The following is a 23,282-nucleotide window of genomic DNA, read 5'->3' on the forward strand; positions in this document are numbered from 1 at the left end:
CTGGGTGTGGCCAGACAGGTATGACTTCAACCACCCCAAAGCTTCCTTGCTGCTGCAGCCTCCTTGAAGTTCATAGATAGATACACAATCTCCAAGAATCTGAAAATGGCATCCTGTGTGCCCTTAGATGACTGAAATCCATACTGATTAGGGGACAGCACATTGTATTTGGTCAAAAAAGAGACAATTCTCTTTTTTGCAAGCCGCTCAAGAACCTTGGAGAGGGTAGACAAAATTGATATGGGACGGAAGTTAGAGGGTCGGTCCAAGCTACCACCCTTATGAAGAGGGATAATCATAGCTTCCTTTAAACAGGATGGGAACTCGCCCCGAAGAAATGACTGATTGATTGCCCAAACCAAAGCACCTAAAGCGCTCGCAGGCAGAAGTGACTGCAGACGTGAAGAAATACCATCGGAACCCGAAGACCTATGATTGTTCAAGCACTGAATTGTTTCAAGGACCTCGGTGGCATCTACAGGGTGGAAAAAGAATGATTGGTTGATAGCATTCCGATTAAGATACTGCAATGGATCGCCGTCACTGGGAACTGCTTCCAGTAACTTCTCAGCAATATTAGAAAAATAGTCATTGAAATCATCGGGCCCCAAGTCCGATTCAACCAACCGCCGACGAGAAGACTGCCTACATTCGTTAATGATTAACCAACTTTTCTTCTGTCTGTTACCGGACGAATCTAAGCGCTCATTGTAATACAGTTCCTTTCTGACTTTTATCAGATGCCTATTAATTTTTCGATAATCCTGAAAATAAGTCCTGATAAATTGATTGTCAATAGATTTGAGAAGTCTTGCTAAGCATATATATAATAGTTAAAGTAGGAACTTTTGCCTGTTAAGAAACTGAACAGACATTGTAAAATTGTTAACTCTATATTTATTGAAAGTTGAGACAAGTATAAAGAGAAGACTTTATATTTGGTTAAGATGAACAAGTATAGTTCAGATATACTTTCGCCGAACGTTTAAATTATAAACATCTGTTCGAAATCTGATTTTGGTATAAAGGTAAGGTGGATATTTAAATTTAATTATTTATTTATTTATTAAGGAGTCAAGCCTAATACAAAATTATGTAAGTAACTAAATACAAGCTTAAGTACCAAAAATCAAAATTAAACATAAAAGATTCATTGACTATTAACTTAGTTTATAGATGAACGCCGGATTAACCTCCCAAAAAATCTTCAAAGGTTGAAAGAAATCAAGGCTATGTAGCTCATTGTCCAGTTTTAATGTTCGAGGAATTAATTAATTTTTTACCTTATAAAAAGGTACATGAAAAGTCTAGATGGAACGTGATGTATGTGAAATATGGAAAATCTATAGTTGAATGAACTAACCTATAGAGAATTTTGAAGCTTTCTTCTAGCTGAAAGGTTTTAAGATTTGAACAGAGTCTCATAATAAAATTCTTAATCATTGTAAAAGCTCTAGTAAATGCCTGCAAAATTTACGCTCCACTCTCTCCTGTTCAATTTCTGTTGAGGTACTGCGATTAAAACTACCTGTAAAATCTGGTACTACTTTAATGAATCCTAGCAACTTTAGAGATTTATTAATAATGTGATTCAAATATAGATTGGAATCAAATAGCAGTCCCAAATCTGTTATCTGTTGCACATATTCTAAGGGAGTACTGTTTATATGATAAATAAAGCTACATGATTGTTTTGCCTTAGGAAATTTGATGACTGCATTTGGAGATGTTGAGATCCATACCATTGGCGTGGCACCAAACTGCCAGATTATTGAGGTTAAACTGAAGTACGAGGCAGTCATCAGGACATACCACTCCCCTGAACAAGGAGAAATTGGTTATGTTTAAAACAGAAATTGATATCATCGATGAAAAAGTTGAAGAGCAGAGGATCCAGGTGAGACTGCTAAGATGTAAAATTGTTAATCCCCACAATTTGAGTTCTACCAGTAATGTAGGTCCTCAACCAGTCCAAAAGAGAACCCGATATACTAAGACCAAGAAGTTTACTGAGTAAAATCTAATGATTGACCCTGCTTTAGGATTATCAATAAAATAATTAAATCTGGTGCTGTATCTTAATTTACTTTTAGTCCATTTTTAGAAAAACGGTGATATTTAACGATTTTTGCTGAGAGCACCTTTTTTATGCAAAAGGCATAGAAGCATCATAATCTGATACCCAAATGAGCAGAAATTGAAGTCTTGGAGAAATGGTGTTAAATATACCAAATATCCCACTGGTTTCCACGCCCGTAAAATTATTTTTGTTTAGTAGGTTTAAAAGAATAAACGTACTAACAAGAATTTGTTGTCTCTTAGCCATAGTAAGCCATCCCCATTTCCTCAATTTGTAGGACATAGGATCTATTCTTTCTACATCCACAGAGTCCAGAAAGGAAGCATGAAGAATTTTTAAAAGCAATATTGCATTCCTTAACTTAATTTTTAAATGAGTTATTTGCAGGGCATAATAAAAACAATGTAAATAAAAACAAAAAAAGTGGGATTCAATTTAAGCAGATGATTTGACGCAGTAAAAGATCGTTTTCTATTTAATTTTTAACATTATGAACCTGATTTATGGAAAAAGCTTTAAATAAAGTCCAGTGCAACGATATATTAGAATGGTCACCCGTCAAAACACCAGCATTTTACTTCTCAAACAATGTAAATAGAAGGTGGATGACATTGTTTGGCAGGTGGAATGCTGGTGTTTTGACGGGTGACCATTCTAATATATCGTTGCACTGGACTTTATCTGTTATGCTTTTTGCTAAGTTAATTGGATGTGGGGTCAAAAGGTCTTAAATTTTAATACTGCTGACGTTTCGGCCTATATTTGGACGCTTGGGTGAATTTCTTCATGCGGCGTCACATACATATATACAATCATAAAAATATAGTAAACCCCCAAAAAAAAGATTAGTATATACAACGGTATTTCTGGTTGAGTGGAACCAACTACTGATTTAATTAAAACTTGTAATAATTGAATTATATGATTATTTAATTATAAGTTATAATAAATTAATAGTTGCCAGCATTTCTGTTTAAGAACCAAAAAAAAACCATTGTAAAGTCCAGTGCAACGATATATTAGAATGGTCACCCGTCAAAACACCAGCATTCCACCTGCCAAACAATGTAAATAGAAGGTGGATGACATTTTTTGGCAGGTGGAATGCTCGTGTTTTGACGGGTGACCATTCTAATATATCGTTGCACTGAACTTTATATATTAAGCATTTTTTTGTGATTCACTACATTTCTATGGCTGTACATATGTTTAAGGAAAATGGGTTTTTACTTTTTCTCCCCTTGAGGTTCAATATAGGCCGAAACGTCGGCAATATTAAAATTTAAAACCTTTTGACCCCACATTCAATTAACTTAACAAGAAGCCTAAGCGATTTTTGGGTCACAGAAACAACAATTTAAATATCTGTGACGTAAATGTGATATAACAAATACGGTGATAATTCTGCTATAGAGTAAAGGATCTAATATTAGGCCCTGAGGAATTCCAACTGCCAATTTTTGTAAGTTTGAAATCTTGTCCTTTAAAATGATTTATTTTAGAAAGAAAAACACTATTGTGATATGTGTATATATAATTTATTTGAAAGGATGCACTCCTTGGAAGTAATAAGTCAAATTACAATAAATTCTGATTGTACTATAACTTTTTAGGCAAGTAATTTATACAAATAACCACTTAAATGAAATAAGTAAACTTACTCAAATAATACTAGCTGATAATAATAAACAAAGAAAAATGTACAATATTTTACATAATAAGAATAATTATATTAAAAAGTAAAAATATAAATGCCGTCTCGCTCGCAGACCCTCGTGCCATTTTTTGATACAAGGGCTAAATACTACAATATATACAAATAACGTTAATAACCTATAGGCGTTGATTAGACAAAGATTTAAAAATAAAACGGTAAAGCGGCGTTTAGTTTTTAACGAGTTAAATTTTCCCAAAATACCCCTCCACAACCATTACTTCTAAAGTAGATAACGCATTAAAGGCTTTTTCTTACAAATATAGTAATACATTCTCATATGTTTACTATAAAAATCTTTTAAGGGTTGGACAAGCAGTGATTTTGAGAGATACACGGATAATCTTATTCCAGATTATTTAAAAGTTTAATAAGAGTGCGTTGAAGTGTTATTTACCCTGTTTATGTTTATAAAAAACCCCAAAATCACTACACATCGATACCGTTAGTGGGTTAGTGCATTATGAAAAAACGTTTTACTATCTACAGGCAATAAGAAACAATTCTTTCTCCGAAAGAAACTTGTACAGTTAACAAACAGCATCGTTTCAATAAAAAAAATCCTTAATATACTACGGAATTGGAATAGACACAATTTTCATGACGTGTTATCACAGTTCGCTAGTTGATCATGAAAATGTTTCGATCCTCACAAACGTGTTTCGCCCCCGCATTTACATTATATTATTACTTTATTTATAGTTTGGAATTGGAAATCTCTTGGGGCTAGCTTCACGTCGCGTTCGTTGTGTTGTTGATCAGACGCTGTTTGAGATGTTTGTTGTAAAGCCATTGGTCCTCGCCTATTTTCCTAAATAACTAAAATAAAAAGAGAATATGAATTAAAGTTCAAGAAGTAGTGCATTCTGGTAGTGGACTCGCAAACTTTAGGTCTCCCTACACTTATATAAATTCAAATAAATTTACATTACACATATAGGATTTTTTGAATCCGTGTAAGTAGTTAATATCCAAGAGCTACCTTTGTACCCTAATTATAATTACCACTATTCTAGGTATACGTCTTTTAATTTAATAACGTTATGAACAAAAAACTAAAATAGAAGAAAATTAGCAAGAACACAATAAATTTTTTTATAATTATTTAATTATTCGTTATTTTAGTACAAAAATAATTCAAATTTATATAGGAACCAACCTGGCTCACACCGATTTAAACTCAAATTATATAAAACTCTACCCGTCGAACAGTCCCAAATCATTTGCTAAACCAAAATTTCACTTTAGTCTTTTTCACTTTTTTTCTGTTATACAGGGTGATTCAAGATTGAGTGCAGAGATTTCAAGGGCATATTTACTAGTCAAAATAGGTTTTTTTCATGAAAACGTATGTCCTAACTTGTTTCATTTTCTAGATACAGAGTGTAAAAGTTTTTTAATATATTTTTTTTTGGTTATGAAAATCTGCTTTTGTATGTATCTGTTACTTAAGCTAAGTTAAATTTTGACAAGAAATTAAATGAATCTCAATAATCGATGCGAATTTATTATTTGTTTTAATAGGGCCAGGCAGAGATTTTAATTTTTTTCCTGGAAACAAAGCTAGATACGAGTAAGGCTCAAGAGGCAAGAAAGTTACATTATCGACCGCTTAATCTAAAAAAAAATTAAATTGTCAAAAAAGCGGTGGCGTACCATAATTTTACCTATAAGTATCAAGCAGGTAGCCCCCTGAAACGCCACTGGCATTAATAAATTTATTTTATTCCCACCAAAGGAGGGCCTTTATGACGACAAATAAACCTACCAAATCTTATTTAAATCGATTGAAAGGATTTTGAATAATTGATAAAAAATCGATTTTATTAAAAAACTTTTTCACTCTGTATCTAACAAAACGAAGCAAGTTAGGACATACGTTTATATGAAAAAAAGTTCTTATTTTTGGCTGGTAAATACGCCCTTAAAATCTTTGCACTCAATTTTGAATCATCCTGTATAACTTGATAGATTTGAAGAAATTTAGTGGCTTTTCCATATATTTTTCGATTATCACCCACGCATCATATTTTTACTTTTAGTAAAATATAATCCTCCCCATCCATTTGTAGGATTCCATAGTCTGGCTGGTTAACAAATTGATTGACTATAGGCCGAATAATATTCGAGCTACGATTAGGGGCTATGAAGAGGCCGATATTCTTAAATATTATTCTTAAAATTACGTAGAGATAATTAAAAAAAAAACACGGAATAAATAACCACAACAAATAATAAATAATTAAATAAATAAATAATAAAAAAATTATTAATCCTGCACAAATAATAAAGATATTTTTACGGATGATTTTTTTGATGGATTCTCCTTTCAATTTCATCCAAAAAATTCTCGATTGACTTGAGATCTGGGGCCGTATTTTTAAAACCATTAGACTTTGATTCGCATACGAAATTTGAGGATTTCGCATGAAAAATCGATATTCGTATTTTCGACCGCTTCGTATGCAAACTTTTTCGCATGCGGTGTCAGGAATGGGTATATACCATTCGAATTTCAAAGTTCGTGTGCGATTTTTATTTGATTCCGTCACTTGTCTTGTTTTGATTTTAAACTAGCTTTGTTTTTTTTTTAATTTGCGTGAGTTAGTTAAGTATTTTCGTAATGTTTTTTTGTTGTTTATTGAAAAAAAATAACAATAATCAAATGGCAAGATTAAACAATCTTGTGCAAAGAAACGTCGCCGATGCACTGGAATGGACTGAAACTCTGGCAGATAGAAGGAATAGGATGTACTCTTCATTTATTGACTCATTTGAAATGCATTCAGATGCTCAATTTAATAAATTATATAGATTAAGCAAGCCTATTACGATAGAATTGATGTGCTCTTTATGTGCTCCAGAGACTGTGTAATCTGTCCGCTACTTTTATCCACAAGGCTTGTGCAGTTTTAGCTGAAAAAATCTTGGGTGAATTTGCCCGACTTTAATTTCGGGTGCTCTTCCATAAATGAAATTAGTTCTTTCTTTTGCTCACTCGACACAAAACCGCAATATTTTTTATATTTTTTTAATCCATCTTAAAAAAAGTCAATTCGAAAAACCCAGGAAACGCCATGAAAGAAACCTTAAAATTCCCTGATGTTTTTAAACTTAAATTTTAGGTTAGGTTAAAAAATCTTTATCGTCTTCATCCCGTTTGACATGGCCTCCAATAGCACTCGCCTTTGCTACGTTGCCACTACATTTCATGTTCGTATGCGAATGAAATTTCGAATGCTGTTCAAAAATGCACTTTTCAATTCGTATGCGAATTTTGCCGCTCGACTTTGTTCGCATTCGAAGATTCTCGCATGGTTTCGAAAATACGGCGCCTGGGCTTTGGGTTGGAAAAAGCACGATATTTTGATGTATGCTTTGGGTCGTTGTCATGCTAAAAAACCCATCTTAAGCACATGTTGTCTTCTGCCCAGGGTAGCATCCCGTTTTTTCATATGTTTTGGTGTACAAAACAATTCATAATACCTTGGATTTTGACCAATGAACCCATAACAAAGACCCCAACGCAATCCCTAAACCACGATTCCACCACCACCATGTTTTATTGTGGGTCGCGCATATTTTGGGTTAAACCTTTTATTCACTGGTCTCCTAACCCAGAAAATGCCATCTGATCTACACAGTTTAAAACGACTTTCATCTGAAAACACTATTTTCCATTTTTCGCTCTTTAAGTAACAATAGTAATAAGATGCTCTTTGGAAAATCGAAGTCTAATCTCCCAGTTTTCATTGAGATGAGGGGATTTTTTCGGTGACTTTCGACCATATAAACCAGCGTCCTTCAGTCTTCCTTTTATAGTCCTTACCGATATTAAAACATGTTTCAACGGTTGTTTAACTCGAGAAGCACTAATGAATACATCTTGCACAACCAATCTCTTGATATTTTTATCCACCACCCTATCAGTTTTTCTTTTCTGCCACTTTTTGGACCTCCTTCTAACATTATTAAAATTAGAAATGTTTCTAAATTTAGGTCCTTTGCTATTTTACGTTGCTTTTCAGCATTTTTTAGTTACTCTAAATGTTTTTTTATGTCCACAGACAGATTTACACCCCTTGGCATGTTGAATCTTTATACTTTTAAATTCACCACAGCAACAAAACTCAAGAAGAAATAAATATAAAACTTAGTTTCTATACATATGAACTGCTTAAAAACAAACAAAAAATATCAGCAAAGTTTTTGTAAAAAAATTTATGTCTGTTTTTTTAAATATTATGGTATAAAATATATATATTGAATATTTTTTAAAAGTTGCTCTATTGGTGAGCGATAGCGTATATTGTTTTAGGTATCTACCACAGACATAGAGGTGTATGTTTCATTTTAATTTAAAAAAAAATACCCACCCTCAAGTCATCTTAACTTTACAATTATACTTAAAAAAGAAAACTGAATTATGAAGAAACAACAAATAAAATACCTAAATCTAGCCTATAACTTACGGCTACCAAAAAATTAGTCAATAAAATCTCTGGACTGTGTTTTAATAAAATTGCTTACCTTAGTTTGCCATTCTTTCCCGTTCCCCTTCCTGTCCTTGGCCTCATCTCGCTGCTTTTGTTCTAAGGTCTGTTTCGCGTTAGTCGCCTTATCGATATCGTTAAACCTTAACCCTGCCGTCACTTCTTTCCATAGTCTCCTAGATTCGTTCTCCTCCTGTTGACTAATTGGTCTTACTTGCTTCTTTATTATGTCTAAGGCGTTTACGTCGATAAATAATTCTGGATCAGGCTAAAATAAGGACAAACCATATGATAATTATTATAATTCGAATTACGAGACAGTTTTACCACCAACCAAAATTCTTCATTTTACTCTCGACAGGTGTTTCGATAACGATTTTAGCAGATATTTTATGACAAGTTAAGAAACATTATTAAGAAGTAATCTCTGATAGCAATATAAATTATATTAATAGATTTATATTTATATATTAGTAGTTAATTTCTATAATGATATAATTTAATACTGAAGTTTTATAATAATTAGTAATTGAGTCAGCGCTCTTAACATCTGAAAAAATTATAAATTGTTCTTTTTCGAAATTCTGCAGGTTCTTGTCAATGTTTTCCATATGATGTTAGCTTCGTTTTCTATTACTATTTTCGGGATTATAAAGACTTTTTCTATATCGATTTGATAAGTGCAGAGAGTGGAATATTGACGTTCTTTTTTAACTTAATTTGCGTTTGCCAGGAATAACTAAAGACTAGTAAGCGAATTTTCTTCTTTGACCAGTATTTATTTGTATAGACGCAAATTGACAATTCATTAGCTTTACTGACAAAGATACTTTCTTTGTTAAACATTTTGAGTAAAAATGTATCCGTAAGCAATTGTCTTCTTAGGGACAATGGAGGATCAGCAGCTTCTACTTGAAGGGCATCTATAGAGGTGATATTTCGCAAATCAATGCATTTACGAAGGCCTTTTTGTCAATAACTTCTATTTCCTTGAAGTGGCATTCCGCAGCCCATCAGTCCCTTATATACCCTTCCATAAATATGAAATGGATCCAGATCAAAATTACCGTAAAAAAAGAACAGTGTTAACGTTTAAAACAGAATTATCCGTCCCGTTACCCGAGAAATTTTCAGTATTTTTTTTAATGCAATTTTTCAGTACGAGTTGTTCCAAATGCAGCCTGGGGCTTTTTATTTAATGCTTTCGTTATTAACTAAATGAAGCACCCGGGTTAATGTTGGGGGGTTCCCTCCCCGGTATCAACGTCAATTTTCTTATTAATTACAACAATTAAAAAGACCAAATAATAAAATTCAGAAAACCGACGAATTATTACACCTTCTAGGCGTTTAGACGTTTTCCTTGGAGGCAGAAAATAATGTGGAGGCCACGTATCAACAAAGGAATCTGAAAGACAACAAATGCAGAAGACTATGTGGTATAAATTGAAGGATCCAAAACTAAACATATGAATGGCTATGCAAAATGGGTTGTTCGACTAATATTGGAATGACAAGTTACAGTTCTGAAGTCTGAATAGTTCTGAAGATATTTGAAAGAAACCGAATATTCGTGATTTCATTTCTATTTTTTTACGACTCTATTTAGATAGATATAACAAAATAAATTACTTAAACACTAATATAAACATAGGTTTAAAAATAACATAATTAAAGCAAATATTCAAATACAGGGTGTCATTGAAATGGTGTAAAAAAATTCGGGGGGTGATAGTACTCCTAAAAATTTTAAAAAAAGTTCCTATAACTATAGGGTGGAAAATGCATATTAAGGGAGTTAGGGGCACTGAAAGGGTAAATTTAAAAAACGGTTTTTTGAAATTGTAGGCTTAAAAAACGAGATAAAATTTCGAAAAAAAATCCTCTGCCATAAATTTTGACCCAAAATCAAATGGTGATACTGAAAAATAATTTGGAAAATCGGAAAGGGTAGTTTTTGCAAGGGTAGGGGGTTAATTCGTGAATAACTTTTTTTAGGTTATTTTCTTCGCAACGTGGGTTCATTTTTTAAAAACTACATACTTTTTCCTACAAAAAAGGTACTCTTGTTGCACATCGCCCAGAACGATGGTTTTCGAGAAAATTGAAGGCAAAAAGTTTGCTCTGATGGGCTGCTAACTGGTTAAACAACATAAACTTATGAAAGTTATGGGGTTTCAAAAGTAAACAAGTAGTTATTAAATAATTAATTGAAAAATCTAAATTTCATGATTTTTAAAACATCGTATTGCTTTAAAAAAACGAAATAAACCAATTACCAAAATTCCTTATTAAATGCATACTTATTTGATTCATTAGCCTAGTTTACACCGCGAGTACCAAATATTCAGTACGCGGACTAAAACCTCTACATATTCTCAAACCTATTAAGTCACAATTTGGAATAATTTACGTGTAAACTTGTCAACTCGCGCACGTTGAGTTTGAGAATAGGGGATTGGGTCCGCGTATTGAATATTTGGTACTCGCGGTGTAAACTAGGCTAATGAATCAAATAAGTATGCATTTAATAAGGAATTTTGGTAATTGGTTTATTTCGTTTTTTTAAAGCAATACGATGTTTTAAAAATCATGAAATTTAGATTTTTCAATTAATTATTTAATAACTACTTGTTTACTTTTGAAACCCCATAACTTTCATAAGTTTATGTTGTTTAACCAGTTAGCAGCCCATCAGAGCAAACTTTTTGCCTTCAATTTTCTCGAAAACCATCGTTCTGGGCGATGTGCAACAAGAGTACCTTTTTTGTAGGAAAAAGTATGTAGTTTTTAAAAAATGAACCCACGTTGCGAAGAAAATAACCTAAAAAAAGTTATTCACGAATTAACCCCCTACCCTTGCAAAAACTACCCTTTCCGATTTTCCAAATTATTTTTCAGTATCACCATTTGATTTTGGGTCAAAATTTATGGCAGAGGATTTTTTTTCGAAATTTTATCTCGTTTTTTAAGCCTACAATTTCAAAAAACCGTTTTTTAAATTTACCCTTTCAGTGCCCCTAACTCCCTTAATATGCATTTTCCGCCCTATAGTTATAGGAACTTTTTTTAAAATTTTTAGGAGTACTATCACCCCCCGAATTTTTTTACACCATTTCAATGACACCCTGTATAATTATAGTAATCCGCCTGCTTGGACGCATTTTCGTGTCTGTCTGTGAATTTTATGAATCGCACGCTGAATAATTCTTGCGGGGATAGCCCTGATCTCCCTTATTAGGTTTTGAAGTAACGCTTTAAGATTTTGTTGCTTATTTTGATAAAGACGGTTTTGAAAAAATTCCTAAAGAAAGTAATCTAAAGGGTTTAAGTCGGAGCTTCTAGCGGGCCAACGTACGGGTCCTTGGTTTCCAATCCATTTGATAGGGAACAATTTATTTAATAAATTGGTGACGCATCGTCCAATATGGGGTGGAGCACCGTCCTGTTGCCACCATAGTTGACGTAATACATCCAAAGGTTCTTCCATTAAGGAATCCATTATGTTGGTCCTTATTAATTCTGCATATCCTTCGGAAATTATATTTCTTTCAAGAAAAAACGGGCCGATAATTTTATTGTGCTACATACCGACCCATATATTAAATGATTTTTGTCCCTGCGGTCTTACTTCTTGATTCTGCCTTAGGTTTTCTATTGACCAATAGTGTTCGTTATAAAATTACGATACAGTTTTACAACTAACCAAAACTCTTTATTTTTACTCTCGACTCGTGTTTCGCTAACTATGTTAGCATCTTCGGGAGAAGATTAAAACTAAATATACTAGCACTGTAAAGAAAACGTTTTTAATCCTATTAAAAATATATTTTTTGTCTTTCTCTTTAACACATGAGTCCCTATTAATATAAAATTTTTGAATAAGTGCGATACATCGTTGGTTTAGCAACATAAGGGGCTCATAAAACCCGTAATAAAAAATTCAGGGCCGTATTTAAAAAAACAAACTTGATAATGACAGCTCAAATACGAAACGTCTGTTTGAAAATCTGACGACACCATTTTGTAATATAGAGAATGTAGAAATAAAAATGAGTAATTTATTTTGTTATATCTATTCAAATTCAGCCGTAAAAAAATAAAAATGAAATCGGCAATATTCGGTTTTTTCCAAATATTTTAACTATTCGGAATTTTTGAAATTTCAAAAGGGCGTTTTAATGAGCATTAAATTGCGCAACTTTGCCTTAATTTAACCGACCTCGTATCTCTTCTAGTTAATGAGATCCCAATGGTGAGGCCCGAATTTGGGACACCCTGTACAATTAACAGCAATATCCATAATAATAAATTGAAAAAGCAAATATTCCCTTCCTAGAGAAGAAAACTATATTTTAGGTATTAAATTAAGCAGCTGAGCCACTGACTTGTATTAATTATTTGCTGTAGCTTGTGTAATCTTCCTTCCCCAGATACAGTTTCTATAATTTTGACCACTACTATTATTTATCTTTAACATTTACTTCACAAAGAACCAAAGAGCATTTTCAAGATTTACTCATATGAGATATTTAATACTAAAGTTATACTAAAAAGGCATCAAAAGATATTGCAAGTTACGCGAAATCTCAAATTACCAAATAATACCAGTAAATTCTTACCCTATCTGGCCATTTAGCTTCCATAATGCCGGTCCATTCACCGTTTATACTTAAAAATGGTTTTTTATCGTCGGGAGCGTAAACGTCCGCTTGCACCTTATGTTTTTTATTGCCGTAAAAAGGCTTAGTAAGGAATTCAATATCACAATGGTATCCCGTTTGCGGACAGTGAATATTAACGGTTCCACCGAGCTCTATCCAGGGGGTGGTTAGGATCGATCTGCCGTATCCGTTCGGGAAAGTTACGATATACTCTTCGTTGTAGTCAAGTACCTAAAGGTAATTAAATAAATAGTAAACTACGAAGCTGTTGATAAATGACACTTACTGAAACAACACCTTGGCCAATATTGTACACACAGACGGAAAGACCTAGGAATTTCGATTTCGTGTAGACATGCGCGTTAAAGCTTATCCGTTTATTAAAGTGTTCAGCATAAAAGGCAGAAACTGAAAGGCAAAGAAACATAATAATAATGCAAATATATGTAATTGTCTTCTTTTTATTGTTTCTCGTGCCAATACCAATGTGTGGCTAAAAACACGAGCAACGGATGAATTTCTCATTAACTTTAAAAAAAGTGCGCGTTTTCGAATTGTATAAACGGTTTTCTGAAGGCCAAAAGAGCATCGAAGATGATTACCGTCGGTCGACCCTACTCTACTTTAACTCCGCAAATAGAAAATCAATAAAATTAATAATAATAGTTTAGCAGACGTCGAGATCTTGCAATGCTATTCTATCTAACGGTCTATCTAATATAACGTGCCACTTAATATTACTCCCCAATATGACAACTAATAATCATAATAATTAGTGATAATAAAAAACAACAACCACAACTACCTATTAAAGAAAAAACGAATAAAAGTAAAAATAACCCTGATATAACATTACTTTAAAACCTAACTGTCGAATATATAGCAGTTATGTTGTTTAAAGTATTGTCGCAACTATTGGAACAGAGATGTCTCTATAATTTTATCAAAGACGGGAAATAACTTTATTGGTCGAAAACCTGCAAGAATCTTTGGACTGGTTACTTTTTGCTATTGGAATTATTCTACTATTTTTTAAATAACTTGACATTTGTCCAGTTGATCTGCTGTACTGTTTAACTTATTTGTTAATGATCTCAAAAGTGGTGGTAGCGTGTTTTTAATGTTGATGCCAAATTGTTTCTAACTATTCTTAATAGTTCGTCTTAGATGTTTTCACGAATCTTTCGAATCACGAGTTAAGTTTGTATACCAATTTTTCACCTTTCTATTGCATTTTGCGTACCAGTTACGGGCTGCATCGCCTAGAAATGTAATTTTCTTGACGTAATTATTACAACTACAGACGAGAGTCTGACTTAGGTTTATATGCATAAAATTGGGTAAAATGTAAATTTTCTAACTTTTTATCACATATCACGCCCTAGTTACAGTATAGATCGGTAAAAGTTTCGTTTTTCTTACGTAATAAAAGCAACTACAAAAAAAAAATCGTCATTTCACAGATATTGTTAAAGATTCATGGGTCTTTTCCGGGCTAGGAAATTTTTTTATTTTCTAACTTTCTACAGCATTTTACGTTCTAGTTAGTCCAATCCTAGAATTGTCGTTTTTCATACGTAACTAAGGCAACTACAGATGAAAATCATCATTTCATGTGTGATCCTTAAAGATTCATTTATCTGAGTTGGATTGTTATGTCTAACATTGGGTATTTTTTCACTTTCTATCGTATTTCAAGCCTAGAAATATAGTTTTTCTTATGTAGTTGCCTTCTATATGGGGTGTCTCTGATTAAATCAGTACTATTGGTATCTTTGTTCATATTTAAAATACAGGGTCGGGTAAATTAGTAGGATTTTTTCTGTTCTAATAGCCTAAACCTAAATTATAAATACATTTTTGTAAAATCTAAATTAGTAAAATGTTTTTTACGTATATTGAAAAATGTGATATGTTAGAATGTTACCTTGTATACCAAAAAAATAGTAAAAAAGCGCTAGAAGAGTACCGCTATAGATTGTAGATACTTTTTAATTCTCTACAAAAAATTTAGATGTAGCTAAAACGTGTTTAACTAGAAAAAGGAACCAATTTATAGTAAGCGAGGATGTTGAAATATCTATTTTGGCATCTTTTCAAACTCATATGGAAAACTCAACTAGAGATTTAGCAAGAGCTTAGTAACAATATGGGGGATCTTAATGAGGCACAAATTTCTGCCCTCTAAATATCGACCAGTACAAACATTGTTGCCTGGCGATAAAGAAAGAAGACTTGCTTTTTGGAACCGGTGACGTAATGCATATGAAGGAAATAATAATATTTTAAACTGTATAATTAGGAGCGACGAAGCTAATTTTTTAAAAAAAGGTATGTTTCAAAATCAATAATCCAAATAATAGAACCTGTGTTTTATGATGGTACTTTGACCAGAAGGAAAGAATATGTTGACCTCATAATATCTGTAACGCTGGAAGATTATTTGGATAATGTTAACTTGGAGAGACGGCAACAAATCTATTTGGATGGAACACCTCCCCATCAACTAAATGATGTAAGAATATTATTGAATAGACTGTTTAACGATAAATGGATTGCGACACGTCTGATTCATTGGCCACTTAAATCACCAAACCTAACCTCTCTCGACTTTTATTTTTGGAGTTACATAAAGACTGAATTGTTTAAAAAAATATATAGAACCGTTGATGAACTTCAACACGTATTCGGCAAATAATTGGATAAACAGATGGAAAGTATTCAAAGCTACAAGACGCGTGCTTCAGTATGCTTAGAAATGTATTAAACAAGATGGCGATGTTTTTTCTAATTTATTGTAAATTAAGTAGGTTTACTTGATGTTATTTTTACTGCAAAGCCAACTTGCCTAAATTTGATAAAATTATTGAAATCGCTAGAACTTTGTTAGTTTTAGATTTAGGCCATTAGTATAAATAAACTTCTGGTAAATCTTCAGGGGATTCCATTTAACAAAAGTACATTTTAAACATTTACTCGAAAACGCGATGTTCAATTTTTTTTCTTTTTTCACCATTTTAATCAATCCTATGACCAGACTATTAATACTCCTACCAATTCCTAAAAGAAAAAATCCTACCAATTTCCATAGTATAGTTAACATAACTAAATAATTAACAAAGATGCCAATAGTACCGATTTAATCGGAGGCATATATATAGAATACATGTGGTTCTCAAATGAAAAGATTTTTTAGAAGTTTTTAAAAAATGGGAAAAGGAAATCAATTTTTTGACTTATGCGGTAAATAAGTACTATTTTATGTTATAAATAAAGGATCGTCAGCCCTCTTTGATTATTTCGACTAGTAGCCAATCTCCTATAGCACGATGAAGTTATAATGAACTTTCGATTAATTTAACGGCACTTTTTAGTAATTGTGTTTAAATATTAATAATTTCTCCTAACTTACTCGGTGGATGATGCGAGACTTGTTCAGCAACGAACGTGAGCTGATCCTTTTTACACCACGGCACTGGTCCATCCGAAACAGTTTCGTCGCTAGAACCGTTACTTCCTCCGCAACTTTCAGGCATATCCCAGTGGCATCTGAACATTTCGCCCAAAATAGGATTATAAGGTTTCTTTGCCACAGAACTCTTTCTGCCGGCATGGTATGATGAAAGATACCACCTTACTACTTGTAGCATTCGGTCTCGTGGGTCTTTTAAATCGGCTATTCTGTAAACAAATCAACATATTATTATTTAGTTTTATTCTATTATTAAAAACCATACCTTGTAAATAAGTCAGGGTGAGCAAAATAATCAGCATACATCTCTAGTAACGATCGCCTTTCCAAGATAAACGTAGGTAAAACCACTTTGGTCAAATCCATCCCGATTTTAACCTGAGACAAAAGATGCCTGATGACGGATCCGTGGCTCTCCATCTCCACGTCTGGTTCATCGTCATCTTCATATAAAGCTAGAAAAGTACCATGTGTAAAACCCAAATAAATAATATCGGTGTTAACGATAATCTAGTTTCTTTGATGTTAAGCCGCAATAATCAGGACGCATATGATCTTTTGCATGCATCAAGTTGATTTCTTCGGTCGAACGTATTTGTAAAACCATTTTTGAAACAAAAACTTGTTTTTCCACAAAATGTTTCCACGCATAGGTTCCTCTGAAGTAAATAATAAGAAAATCGAGACGTTTTCATCCATATAGCCGTATTGATCTTAGACAGTAATTTGTTTTGCATCTTTTTTTTGCGAATTTCTAAGAGATATATAAAATCCACGTCTGACAGTTCTCATCACACACTTAAAATTCTGTATTCTTTATTCGTACAGACGCGATTTTACATCTTATCGCGAGCAGGGTAGCTCGCGAGTGTATTCAGGGTAGCAGTGTTTTCTGATTTTGATTCTGCCTGTATTTGATTTAAGAAGCGACTCCTCATAAAGTCGAGAACAGTGTCCAATGTCAAAACTGCAAAAACGATCATCTGCTATTGCTATGAGACTCAGATAGAGGGACAACATTTTAAAAGGCCTACAGACCGTGCGGATATATGACAGGAAGGAGGCCATAATAGATCGGGACTGATGAAGACAAATCGTTAACCCAGACAAGATCCACCAAAGGTCGTACTGTTACCAAGAAGAAAACATTGCTCACCTTATATGTAAGATTCACATGACAAAATGTGGAGAAAATAGTTTGTATAAAAAGTGTACAAACAAATATCTAGTAAAATAAAGTAAAATCGTTTTCAGAAGACAGCACGTTGTACTTTGTCTTAAGTAATGACGATTGTAGAACTATAATATCCACACTACTTCTAATTATTTACCCTTAACATTAGTTTTAGGATTTACGAAACTGAATGTGAAAAAAATTGTTTATGAATATTTGAAAATATAGGGCCTCAAAATGATTTCAACAAGAACAGACCTTCGTCATTTGTGAACGTTAAACAAAAACATCAAATTCTGTTTTTCATGGCAGATAATACTCTGAGATTATTTTTAAAACTATCCCTGCATAATTTATTCCCGATATACTAGCTCCTTTTTTTAAATGGCATCCCCATTTTTTTTGAAAATTAATAAACCATATTTCTTTACAATGCATAAACACGTTTTTTTCCATTGGGTGAATTACGCAGAACATATTGTCTTGAACGAAAAACACAATTTCAAACCTTTAAATTTTAGAAATTTTTGTTGTATTTATTCATTTATTATTATTTGAAGCACCGTTAGTTGTACGTTGATACAAGTTTTTGGCAGATGTAGAGAGCCTGCAAATATCAATAAATAACATGATACCTGATATGTGTTTGTCGATAAAATGCTTATATGGTATTGATACGAGAAGTACGGTGCATTTTTTCCCAAAAAGGTAACAGTCATCTCCGTTAACAAAAAAATTATGTAATTTTTTTCCAATTAGCTTAAGGTCTCCATCATATTAAATCATAATTTTTACGCAAATTCATTGCCTAACGAAAACGACGCTTAAAAAATGTATTGGAGTGAAATTTTTAATACAAACATTCTTTTATATAAATGAAATAAATATATTGGCATATAGTAGGAAGTAAAAGTTATATAGATATTTAACTGTGTGCCGCAATCCTGTTTTATTTATGATCACAGCATTACGACAAACAGAATGAAAATGTTAAATTGGCAAAGAAGAGCATATTTTCAGAATATACCTCATTTTACGAAAACAAAAATTAATTGATCACTAGTGAATGCTGAACAAAACCCTAATTCTAAGTATTTTTTAATTAATTTTTTTCTTAATTTAAAAAAAAAAATTATAGATATTATTAATAAAAAATATAATAATACAACCTCCTTATTTAATATAATAATTTTTACTCAAAGAACGAAAAAAATAAGCATTTTTACTGTTCCCTTTTTTAAATATGAACCTATAGTGTGTACTCATTTGTAACAAAACTCTATAAAATTAAAATTTTCAAACCGAAATAAACATACATCAAAGATTTAAAATCCAGACCTATACAGCTGAAAATAACAAGAAAACCTGCAAAAATCGTCAAAAAGACTCTGAATATTAGTCCAGTAAGGATTTTTAGGTGTACAGAAGAGTAAACTGGGAGAGGAAAGAAGAGGAAAAAAGCAAAGCTGGATGACTCATGATATTCTATAATATACCTATTCTATTATATACCTTATGGATCAAAGACATAAGTGTAAGAATAAAAACGAGACAAAATGTTTTGCATTGTTAAATTTACATTAAAAACCAAAGCAACTTAGCGGCAATAATGGCTTCCAACCCACTATCTAGAAGACCACATGTGGAGATCAAAATAAGAATATAGAAAGCTCAAGTTTCTTTTGTGAAGCTGAAGAGAACGTTATCACAACTTAATGCTGAAGTTGGGAATGGAGATATGGTATGCTGCTATATCTTTCCAGTTCTCTTGTACGGCATAAAAAACAGTTGGGTAGACAAAATTAATAACAACATAGTTCTCAATGGCAATTTAAAAGTATTTAAAACTATGAAACGATCTTGCATCTTATTATTGAGGGAAACTCCTAGGCAAGCGTAGTCCATGAACAAGGAGAACATCGTGGTTAAAGAATTTGACATACTGGAAAATCTACAAATATAACATTTCCGAGCAGTAGTAGATAAATAGTTGTCAACATGACAGCCAAGGATTATTGAACGGTCATGGTACCAGAATAAGAAGGATTTTTACAAGGGGATTGTCATATTTATTAAGTAATTGTAAATAGTAACGTTTTCCTAAAAGAATAATAGGAAGTGAATTTTGTTGTTAAAAATTGGTTTTACGGACACGTTGCATTGTGTTCCAAAGAACATTGGAACGTGCGCACTATGTATGTCGCTCAGATCATATAAAATAATACCTTCTTACCATCATAATCCAAGTCTTCTTGGTTACGGCTTTTAACCGAATTTTGGCTTCCTTTTCGGACGGACTGAACCTTGGTGTGTGGAGAATTCGCGGTAATTGGCGGGCTCGATCTGGACGTCGGTATTTGGGTCGTCTGGCCATCGCTATCAAATGATCTAAGGCTACTGAAAAAAAGAGACAATTATTGACTTTATTTTGGGGTTAAACAAGTTTTTTCATAAAAATTACTAGTCCTATGGTTGAAACCTTTGGTGTGATGCTCAAATTACGAGACAGTTTTACCACTAACCAAAACTCTTTATTTTTAATCTCGACACGTGTTTCGCTAACGATGTTAGCATCTGCGGGAGAAGATGAAAACTCAGTTATTCTCAACATTCTCTTCAATCAAAGTATACAGGTTTATTCACGACATACGACACAGAATATGGCTAAACTACAATGCAAAAAAAATAAAATAAATTTGCTTCCAGAAGTACCTTTGAAAATTATTTTTATGACATGTGGAATTTTACTTGATTTTTGGATTTGACCTCGTAAATCAATGTCAATTAAAAATTCCTTGAAATGTGTTTTCTCTTTTTTTACCATATTTGCACTGAGGAGCACTAAACTTATTATTTCAAATGTCATTCATTTTCACTTCCTTCACTCTTCCTTAATACATATTAAGGAAGTTTTATTTTTTTTTACCCTATAGTTTCGCCCAAATATTCTATGTCGTATGTCATGAATAACCCTGTATATTATGCAGATGATAATGCGTTATATTTTCTTATAAAATATCGTTTTTTTAAATGCAATTGGTAATACTACAAAAGAATGCCAAGTAACGACGCACCTTACATGTACACTCTTAATAATAAACCTCCAGTTACTACGCTTTAGCCACTAAAACCACACTTGCATAAAAAAATTGTATTAAAAAAAGTTTATTTATTTTTTGAGGTGTCATAAAAACGGTGAAAGAACAATAGTTAAAGCAAGCTATAAGACAAACAGAGATACCTCATGGACTTATTTCAAATATGTATGGTCAGGTTATGTTATTGAATGTCCTAAATGTGGAGAGAGAAGAAATGTAGAATCAGGTAATTAATTTATTTTATTCGGTTTTATATAATTATTCGAATAAGTTATAAAATGTGCACAATTATTTTAAACGAAAAATTTAAATAATAACTGAAAAAGACTAATTTAATATATTTATTGCAGACAACATTGATATGGTAAGAAAAGTCCGAAAGACAGTGCTGCCCGAACAGAAATCGTACATATTTGGCCATGAGTACGTATTATTTTTTGGTTTATTCTAGACTTCTTAGAACATGTTTCCTAATCTTCATTTTCACGAGTCTTCCATTAAAGGTAAAGCCATGAGCAGGGCTTCTCAAATTTTTTTTAAAACTAATAAAAGCTCAAATAAAATATATGGCTTCATTTTTTCAAATTCGCCAACCTTGTGTAACCGATGTATCCGTCGGCCCGTGATAATCGCTTACTCATTAGTGCGGCACGTGCCCTTTAAAACGTAAAAAAAACTATTATACATAAAATAACAAGGTGAAATTTTAAAATATTCATGTAGACCCATTTATATTATTTAAATTGGATCGGTCGACTTTTAATTTAATATAGAATAGAACATATAGACCGATGAACATGTTAGATGATTTATTTATTATTTGAAATCAACGGGGAAGTTTTTAAAACAAAAATTAAATATGATGGCCTTGTAAAGCGCAAAATTTCCGAATCAGTAGGTATTTCCAACTCCCGTAATTTTCAAACTTTGTTTCGCCTAAACTAAACTTTTCCAATTTCAGTATGTATGCCTCCTCAACATCTCGCCTAAAATAGTACTCAAAACGTGATGCCTACTCTAACTAGGAGTCTAATTAGTTTTTTGACCTGAAAGGCTGTTAAAGGGCGTCCGAATAATTGTTCCAGAAAGGAACGGTAATACGGTTTTCGAAATTAATAGAGCGTAGCGGGAAAATTGATTTTCATTATCTTAGGAAACATCGTGTTCAAGGAGTAATAGTAATGAAAGCCTAAGGCCAAGTTTCAGATTGACTTGGAGGTTTACTTAATAAATATAATATTCTCGTTGATTAATTTTAACCGGGTCTTAAACTATATATACTTTGCAGATCCACACCATAGAGAGAAAATCAACTTAGGGTTCCTAAGTAGACTAAAGGCAGGTATACTGTCCCGGCGTTCACAATCCAATCTGAGATGAAATATTTCCTGTTTTGTTAATAGTTTATCTTTTCTAGATTGAGTTGTAATAAGTATTTCCATTTGCTTTAATTCGTAATTACTTCACTAACTGAAATACCAAACAAATTGTTGGGATATTCGAATGTGCTTTCAGGCGAAAATTATAAAGATTATAAGATTTTTTTTATTTTATTTTTAAAATGATAGATAGTTGTTGCGAAATTTAGGTATTATGCGAAATTTAAAGAAAATGCAATTTTAAAATTTAAGATTGCCCTCTGGTGGTTATTTTTAGAACTTAGAAATATTTTCCATCGATTCTTTATGACCGATTTATCCAATGATTTTTTTGACTCCTAAGTCATACGACGAACGGCTCCCGAGATATGGCCGAGGAACAGTCTTATTGGGTCACCCGGTATATGCTAATTATCGTATATCAAAAGCAATATTCCTGGCATATGTTTATTACATATGAAGAGAATAATCGAGTTTCACATCAGTGAGATTTTCCAGTAGCATAAGTTGCTTAGAAATAAGTCACCCCTTGACAAAAATATGGTGGTTCTAGTTTTTTCAACCTCTATGAGTTATTCCATGCCGCATTTTTTCAAATCTCATAGTTTTCAAGATATTCACCTGGAAAGTCTTTACATTGACACTGAAGTTGAAAAAAAGTTGCAGGCATAGGAATTAATTATTCCTAAGATACACAAAAGATATGCTTAGTATATATTATAGAAGATAAAAATATATTGCTGACGTATGTTTTATCGCGACCTCGAATATGCCTATCATATGCCAATTAGATATCCTGGGCATATGCATGCAATGTCAAAATAAATATTTATATTTACTTTTAACTATACAAGTGCAGAATCTGGATGATAAAAAAAACTTAACTAAAATTAAATTAATAACGACTGTTTGTTTTTTTACTGATATAATTTTTTTATTTCGTTTACATCAGTGTAATACAGACAAAATGTATCTCATTCAGATACATTCTGCAAGATCGACAAAGGGTCAGTAACAGAATATCTATTTTTTCCGAAATTCCCCATAAAAGTTAATGCATTTATCTGGATCCATATAGCCCTAATAACTAATCTTATTATTTCAAGTGCCTCTTAAATATTTTATTCTATTTTTCGAAGTACATATTTTAGTATAGTAATAATCCTTGGAAGTCCTATATAAGTTGAATAACTAGTATACGACAAAAT

The 23,282-nt window shown here is 32.4% G+C and overlaps 1 protein-coding gene across 4 annotated transcripts in view; it reads right to left on the bottom strand.

The window, feature by feature from the left end:
* Window positions 1–3,602: 3,602 nt before the first annotated feature.
* Window positions 3,603–23,282, bottom strand: part of LOC126742850 (oxysterol-binding protein-related protein 9) — a 67,686-nt gene continuing 48,006 nt past the window's right edge. For 2 of the 4 annotated variants that reach the window (XM_050449663.1, XM_050449661.1), the window contains 7 exons: window positions 19,831–19,991; window positions 16,689–16,878; window positions 16,364–16,632; window positions 13,238–13,359; window positions 12,910–13,182; window positions 8,325–8,555; window positions 3,603–4,613 (listed from right to left, as the gene is read on the bottom strand). In XM_050449663.1, coding sequence (XP_050305620.1) covers window positions 4,527–4,613; window positions 8,325–8,555; window positions 12,910–13,182; window positions 13,238–13,359; window positions 16,364–16,632; window positions 16,689–16,878; window positions 19,831–19,991 — 1,333 coding nt within the window. In that variant the 3' untranslated portion in view covers window positions 3,603–4,526. Of the gene's footprint in view, window positions 4,614–8,324; window positions 8,556–12,909; window positions 13,183–13,237; window positions 13,360–16,363; window positions 16,633–16,688; window positions 16,879–19,830; window positions 19,995–23,282 lie in introns of all 4 variants that reach the window. The other 2 variants (XM_050449662.1, XM_050449657.1) reach the window with 1 other exon arrangement.

This window comes from Anthonomus grandis, chromosome 12 (assembly GCF_022605725.1).
Source record: "Anthonomus grandis grandis chromosome 12, icAntGran1.3, whole genome shotgun sequence".
In the NCBI taxonomy this organism is placed as follows: domain Eukaryota; kingdom Metazoa; phylum Arthropoda; class Insecta; order Coleoptera; family Curculionidae; genus Anthonomus; species Anthonomus grandis.